Genomic DNA, 8,342 nt, shown 5'->3' with positions numbered 1-8,342 from the left:
ACAACATTTTCTTTCTTTCTGTACAGTAATTTATCAAACAGTTCTCAAACTGATTAAAAAAAGGGTAATTGGGAATCGTATGCTGGCGGTCATAACTATGGGAAATTGGCGGGGAAATCCAATCAAACAATGCTACTTTGTCCCACTGTAACTAAAACCACCGAGTTGCCCTTTTTTTCAGGCTGAAGGAGACGACGACGATGACACCAAGCCTATAGACCTCAGCTGGCCAGACACATGCAGAAAAAGAATCACCTACATCATTGTTGCGCCTCTAATTTTCCCACTTTGGCTGACGCTGCCTGACACCAGGACACCCAGAGGTAAGATCTAGAAAACAGGATATTATTAATATAAGTTCTAGAGTATAATTTTCACCTATTTAATATTTTAAAGGCCACTCATAAATGGCAGAGGCAGGGGACAGTGACATTGCCCTAGTACGCAGGACAATGCACTAGAGACACCATATATCATATGATCAGCGACCAAGCTAGGACCAGAGAGACCCAGGCAATGGCTGCTGATGACACAGCAGATAGACCTATAAGCTCCCCCAAACCTATAGATAGATTGAGCTGTTGTCAATAACTCTGATTTGCAAATTAATCTAAGCAAAAAGAGGAACCTCTTAATAAATAACATCTGTTTTCATTAACATCAAGAACTTTATTAGAAATGCTGTCATCATACACAGAAGTAAGGTGGTAACAAAGTTTATTACCAAATCATAAACTTATATACAGGAAAAATTCATTTTCTCTGAAAGGAACAAAAACTCTGGCTCAATTTATATATATAGATATATATATATATATATATATATATATATATATATATATATATATAGTTATATATATAGATTGATATATATATATAATATATATATATATATATATATATATATATATATATATATATTTATGTGTGTGAGTGTATATATATATATATATATATATATATATATATATATATATGTGTGTGTGTGTGTGTGTGTGTATATATATATATATATATATATATATATATATAGAGAGAGAGAGAGAGAGAGAGAGAGAGAGAGAGAGAGAGAGAGAGAGAGAGGAGAGAGGAGAGAGAGAGAGAGAGAGAGAGAGAGAGTACAAATATTGGCTAATAAAAAATAATGTTTCAATTTTCATAAAAGGTTTTCGTATATTCTTCTGTTTATGATTTTCTTCAACATATGGCAGATTTTTTTTTCTTCAAATAACCAGTTTTCATCGATCTATGCAATAAGGATAATTCCCTGAGAAGATGAGTATTCAAATGTAGTGTTATTTAATTTTTTCTTTTATATTAATTGATAAATATGGAATATATCCAGACATTTTTTCCTGTAATAAGAAATATACCATATCTCACAAAGATATACAAAAAAAAAATCCTGATTGGACAATTCAATATAATTTTATCATTTATGAGTGGCAGTGTTTGCATGATGGTATATGTCCCTACATGGAAGGACAACTTAAAGACAAACTTCAGTTAGTCTTATCTTTATGCCCGTCTGCCTGACAAAAAACAATTAAAAACAAAAACAAAACAAGTCACAAGTAAGTACAGAATATAAGCGAACTAACCAGCAATTTTACAGTTGAATAATAAACAAAATGAAAGAACAACTATTTCGTGAAATGACAGATGAACAACCAATAATAAACTTTATGAATATCAGACATCATGATAAATAACAATAATGCTTGGAAACACACACACATATATACAGTATATATATATATATATATAAATATAAATATATATATATATATATATATATATATATAAATAAATATAAATATATATATATATATATATATATATAAATAAATATAAAATATATATATATATATATAAATATATATATATATATATATATAAATAAATATAAATATATATATATATATATATATATATAAATAAATATAAATATATATATATATATATATATATATATATATATATATATAAATATATATATATATATATATATATATATACAAATCTTACAGAATACTAGAATATTCTTTCATTATCATTGTATAAAAAAAAGGGATTTTGAACTATCAGCTCTATAGCTTATAAGAACCCCCCCCCCTCCACCGGGCCTTTTCATACCAGTCCAACACTGGATATAATCAGTCAACATCGCCTTGCTGCCATGCATATTTTGTGCCACATTTCACCCCATTCGTGAATGTTAACTACAAAGTTATCAGTAATCATATTCTTATCTTAAAGATTAACTAAAAATAAGATATCCTTAAAGCATACTTTTTGCCTTTACTAGTGATATATGTGTTGATAAACTTCAAAGAAATCCGAGACTTGTTGTTTATAATCTTCACTAGTGACGTGGTTGTTGGTAAGGTTCAACGTTTTTTAAGACCTTGGGAGTTTATAACCTAAAACTACTTTATAGGAATCGAAGATATTTGTTGCTTGTAATCTTGACATAACAGGCAGTATAGAGAATTAACTAGTAATGTAAACAGGCATTACTTATTTTCATCAATTAGTTGATTCCTTGTGGTTATGATATGAACTGGTAATTTTTTTCCAGCGAATTAATTGTTCTTATAGTTATGTGATACTTGGTTGGACATACCATTCTAAGCCCTTTTTTCAAAGCACCTTTAAAGCATAGCATACAATAATTACAGATGATGGTAGACCTAATATTTCAAGTATTGTTTCATATATTTGCGAGTGATTCTGTGCATTGACACTAGCAATTGCCTGCATCTATATTTTTTGTAGAAAAAAAAAATCATAAGAGAGCAGATTTCCTTCACCTACCAATGTTAATTAAGATTTAGACCCCCGCCAGATGATATCAAGACTATTCCAGTCTGTAAACTCTGCTTTAAAAGAAAACATAGTGAATCCCTTGCAAGATTCTGTACAAAGAATCATAGAGTTTTAACCGCTTTGCAGGACCCGATGTCCCAATGCTAAGTTTGAATGTTTTTAAAGGTCTCTCATGAATGGCAGAGAGAGGGGACAGTGATATTGCCCAAGCAAGAAAGACAATGCCATAGAGACTGACCACATATACATATAATCAGCGCCCGAGCCCATTCTCCACGCAAAGTTAGGACCAAGGAGGGTCAGGCAATGGCTACTGAGGACTCAACAGGTAGACCTAGAGGCTCCCCCCAATCACACCCCCTCCTTACCTCACAAGGATGGTAAGGTTGCAGCGACCAAAATAACTAACGAGTCTGAGCGGGACTCGAACCAAAGTCTGGAGATCACCAGGCAAGGACGATACCAACAGGCCACCACAAATGGGTGTTTTTTCTTCCCCTTAATTTGCAGATGAAATTTATACTTTGGTGATATACAGTAGTCGATGTTGAAGCTCAGTAGTTTAGTGGAGGGTTATAACACCATGCACCTTTCTCCTACTTATATTGCTGCTTAACTTTTTGGTATTTATAATATTGTGACATTTTGTTGTTATTTTCTCATACGAATTTTTCGTTGCAAGTTGGTGACCTATATTTAGAGTGACATGAAGCCATGATGAGAGTAACTAAAACCATTTAATTGTGATCATATATTATATTGGAAAAAAAAATAAAACTCTTAAATTCTTGAAGGATTGCTGTCCTTTAGAAAAAATAATGATGAAGGCAATACTTTAAAATTTAAGGATTTTAATTCATTTTTATTTCTTATTTTTTTTTTTTTGCAGTAAGTAAAGTAATCTCATTTATCACCAATTCAAAGAACGTTATTGTTTCTCAGAGTCTTCAATAATCATAACAGCAATTTCCAGATATCAAAATCATTCAATCTGGACTATGACGGCTTCAGGCTATTTTCTGGAGGCAACGCCAGCTAGTGACAACTGTATACCCATCAGGATATATTCTATGATGTGTCCTTAATATGTTGACCAGGCAGACCATACCTCACAAATTTCCTTGTAGTAAACGACAGGATCTTTTAGTTGTTCCGAAATTATTTTCTTTGCTTTTAGAGTTCTTCTGAGTCATATTGAAGACACAGACGCTAAGAAATTATCACAACTAAGTATAAAACTCAAACAGCAAAGATATCATGACAGACATCCTGAAGACAGAAACAAAGAAATTACCAGAAACATCTAGAAGTCGCTGGAACAAAGAAATTACCCCTCAAATATCCTAAAGAAAGCGAAACAAAAAAATTACCTCAAGCATCTAGAAGACAGAAGCGAAAAAAATGACTACAAACATCTAGAAGAGACAGAAACAAATGAATTACTACAAACTTTTAGAAGACACAGAAACAAAGAAATTACCACAAATATTTGGAACACACAGAAACAAAGAAATTACCACTAACATCGTGAAGACTGAGAAGGAAAGAAATTACTACAAATATCCGGAAGACACAGAAGCAAACTGATAATAAAAAGCATTCTGAACAAAGGAAGCATAGAAATCGTTACCAAGATTCTGTAAACAAAAGCATAAACTCCTTTAAAATCATCTTGTCGACAAGAAATCCAAGAAATCTCCACAGAAATTAGGCAGACAGGAAATTAAATAAATTATTCTATATATTCAGTCAACAAAGACGTGGAGAATTCATCGCAATCATCCTATATACAAAAACGGTTGTGGTGGCCTGGTGGAAGCGTCCTTGCCAGACTGGGGTTCCAGTCCCGCTCAAACTCGTTAGTTCCTTTGGTCGCTGCAACCTCCCCATCCTTGTCAACTAAAGATGAGGGGTTTAGGGGAGCCTATAGATCTATCTGCCGATTCATCAGCAGCCCTTGCCTGGCTCTCCTTGTTCCAAGCTTGGGTGGAGAGGGAGCTTGGGCGCTGATCATATGAAATACGGTCAATCTCTAGAGCATTGTCCTGCTTGATAGGGCAATGTCATTGTCCCTTGCTTCTGCCATTCACGATCTACCTTTAAACGCACAGAAATCCTCACAATCTATGGTGCATCCGAAGGTGACGATGAATCATCACAAATCTTCCTAGGTCTGGATGACAAAGAAAGAATTACAAATAGCAATGAATGTATTTTTTTAAACAAAGGCAAACTCAGAGATTATTCCAAATGTTTATTAATCTGCTGGAAACTCGCCTCTTGAATATGAACTATTCCATTCCTGGAAGATTATTCCATCCCCATATAACCGTAATCGTCATCTTCATCATTTACTGGACGTTTTCCTTCATTCCATATACGTACATACATACATACACCCTGTTTTACTACAGGTAATCAATGTGAGGTAATTGGGGCTTCACCCCCATGTCGTGCTAGGACCAAGGTACCTTTTAATTCTCCAGTCTGTTCCATCTATAATATTCCTTCTATATATTTTACTTTACTTATAGGATGAGGAATAAAAAAATGATACTTTTGATCAGGTTGATTACACTTACATAAAACTAACGTTGATAGTGATACAACTATAATCTGTTGTATTTATCTTTATTGTCGTCATACAGTAGAGCTCTATCATCGGTATCCTCGTCCATTTTATATACATTAACCTGCCATGGAAGAGATGTCCCCCCACCTCTATAACTGCAACCCTTTATTGCATGAAACACACAACCCTCCGTCCAACCCACTGCATCAAAGTCCCACGCTCTGGATGGTGGGGCCAACGGGGTTATGAAAGGCCAGAATCTTCCCGATGAAGGGGCGACCCTTTTATGTTAACTTTGATATCATTTTCATACCTGTTTACCTGTTTGTCTATGGCACGTAGAGGCTTGGTGGCTTCACGGAGAGAGAGGAAAAAGATAGATATTAAATCGCGATTGAGATTAGCTTTCTGATGAGACGTCGTTAGGATTTAGAACATAATAATCTATGTAACCCTTGACCGAATGCAAATGAATATCTAGATATATAGATAGGTAGATAAATAGATCGGGTAGATAGATAGATATTTTATTGACAGATTAATTGAGAAAAGTACTTGAATATCTACATATAGAGATAGATAGACATATAGAGATAGACAAAGATAGACAGATAGATAGATAAAGAAATAGATATTTTACTGACAGCGTAAAGGAAACGAGTACTTTTGCCCATGTCAAATCAAACAGATATCCTTTGAGTGAAATACACTGCTTGAAAAAAAAAAGTATTAAATTTATAAACTTATCTATCGTGTTCCGAGCTCTTTCCAGCTACATGATTTTATTTTACGTTAGTGTTATAGCTAATTAATTCAGTTGACTCATCCATTACACCACGAGTTTTACGAAAACAGAAATTCAGGGAAAACCAGATTAAGTGAAAAACCAAATTAAGTGAAAAACAAAATTAAATTTTGACCATAAATCCATGATCGACGAATTGATATACAATAGATTTCGTTTGATTCCTAATTCCCAATATTTTTCTAATTGATATGACGAATTGATATACAATAGATTTCGTTTGATTCCTAATTCCTAATATTTTTCTAATTGATATGAGGAATTGATATACAATAGATTTCGTTTGATTCCTAAATCCCAATATTTTTCTAATTGATATGACGAATTGATATACAATAGATTTCGTCTGATTCCTAAATCCCAATATTTTTCTAATTGATATGACGAATTGATATACAATAGATTTCGTCTGATTCCTAAATCCCAATATTTTTCTAATTGATATGACGAATTGATATACAATAGATTTCGTCTGATTCCTAATTCCTAATACTTTTCTAATTGATATGAGGAATTGATATACAATAGATTTCGTCTGATTCCTAATTCCCAATATTTTTCTAATTGATATGACGAATTGATATACAATAGATTTCGTTTGATTCCTAAATCCCAATATTTTTCTAATTGATATGACGAATTGATATACAATAGATTTCGTTTGATTCCTAATTCCCAATATTTTTCTAATTGATATGACGAATTGATATACAATAGATTTCGTTTGATTCCTAATTCCTAATATTTTTCTAATTGATATGAGGAATTGATATACAATAGATTTCGTCTGATTCCTAAATCCCAATATTTTTCTAATTGATATGACGAATTGATATACAATAGATTTCGTCTGATTCCTAAATCCCAATATTTTTCTAATTGATATGACGAATTGATATACAATAGATTTCGTCTGATTCCTAATTCCTAATATTTTTTTAATTGATATCTTGTAATATTCGCTTCTTCTTTCAATTCCCCTGAAGTCCCCAGCTGCGCCATCTACACAGATCAATAATAAGGTTTGTCTGAAAGCATTTAACAAGACTCCTCCCAGCGGCTTTTCCCAACACAATCGACCAAGCGTGTTTAATCGTTGACTAGTTGCAGTATCAATCAATCTCTCTCTCTCTCTCTCTCTCTCTCTCTCTCCTCTCTCTCTCTCTCTCTCTCTCTCTCTCTCTCTCTCTCTCTCTCTCTCTCTCATATCTATGAAGTAAATATTTTTATGTTTATGTATTTTCAAGTGAAAATATTCTAAATCCTTTATACATAATTACAAGTGATTATCAAAGGAATAAACTATGATTTTTTACTAATGACTCTCTCTCTCTCTCTCTCTCTCTCTCTCTCTCTCTCTCTCTCTCTCTCTCTCTCTCTCTCTCTCTCTCTCTCTCTCTCTCTCTCTCTCACACTCCTATGTATTGACTGACCTCTCTCACTTCTATGTATTGGCTGAATGACTCTCTCTCTCTCTCTCTCTCTCTCTCTCTCTCTCTCTCTCTCTCTCTCTCTCTCTCTCTCTGTGGGTGGCTGTACCAATGAGCTAAAATGCTTGATATCCCATCAAATTTTCTGCATGACTTGCTCCTTAGCAGTAGAGGTCCATTAACTTCAGGCTCCGGGAGTTTGGATAACAAACGCTAATGGGGAATCACAAAAAAAAAAAAAAAAAAAAAAAAAAAAAAAAAAAAAAAAAAAAAAAAAAGTGTAGAGAAGTACGAAGAGAAATAAAAACCGTAAATGATGACCTAAATGGGTCATCTTTATTTTCTGAATTGACTTTTTCTTTCTTTTTTAGATCATGACGTCATATATTTGGCAGTTCTTCTGTATCATCTTGTATATTATCATCTAATAGTTTCTTTTTAGTGTTCAATACTTCAATCTTCTTTCTAATGCCTAAAGTAAAAGCAAAACCCAATGTTAGATATCTTACGTTAATCGTAAACACCAAAGTCAAAATAATTGTAAAATGCGTATTTTCTTGACGAAGTACTCGAAATATCTTCATCTTATTTCATTTTAGCTATAAAATGATGGGATTAGAATTCGGTGAACTATATGACCTACTTTGAGGACTTCCTTGGTACTGAAACTTGACGAGTAAATAGATATTAAAGGTTGGCCAAATCG

General features: G+C 33.0%; 1 protein-coding gene across 7 annotated transcripts in view; it reads left to right on the top strand.

Moving 5' to 3' along the window:
- LOC137655857 (sodium/potassium/calcium exchanger Nckx30C-like) overlaps window positions 1-8,342 on the top strand; it is a 705,766-nt gene that overhangs the window by 686,246 nt on the left and 11,178 nt on the right. For all 7 annotated transcript variants that reach the window (XM_068390052.1, XM_068390051.1, XM_068390050.1 and 4 more), the window contains one exon: window positions 182-323. In XM_068390052.1, the coding sequence (XP_068246153.1) occupies window positions 182-323 (142 nt within the window). The remainder of the gene's footprint in view (window positions 1-181; window positions 324-8,342) is intronic.

Source organism: Palaemon carinicauda, chromosome 16 (assembly GCF_036898095.1).
Source record: "Palaemon carinicauda isolate YSFRI2023 chromosome 16, ASM3689809v2, whole genome shotgun sequence".
Lineage (NCBI taxonomy): Eukaryota > Metazoa > Arthropoda > Malacostraca > Decapoda > Palaemonidae > Palaemon > Palaemon carinicauda.
This window is presented reverse-complemented; position numbering and strand designations above follow the sequence as displayed.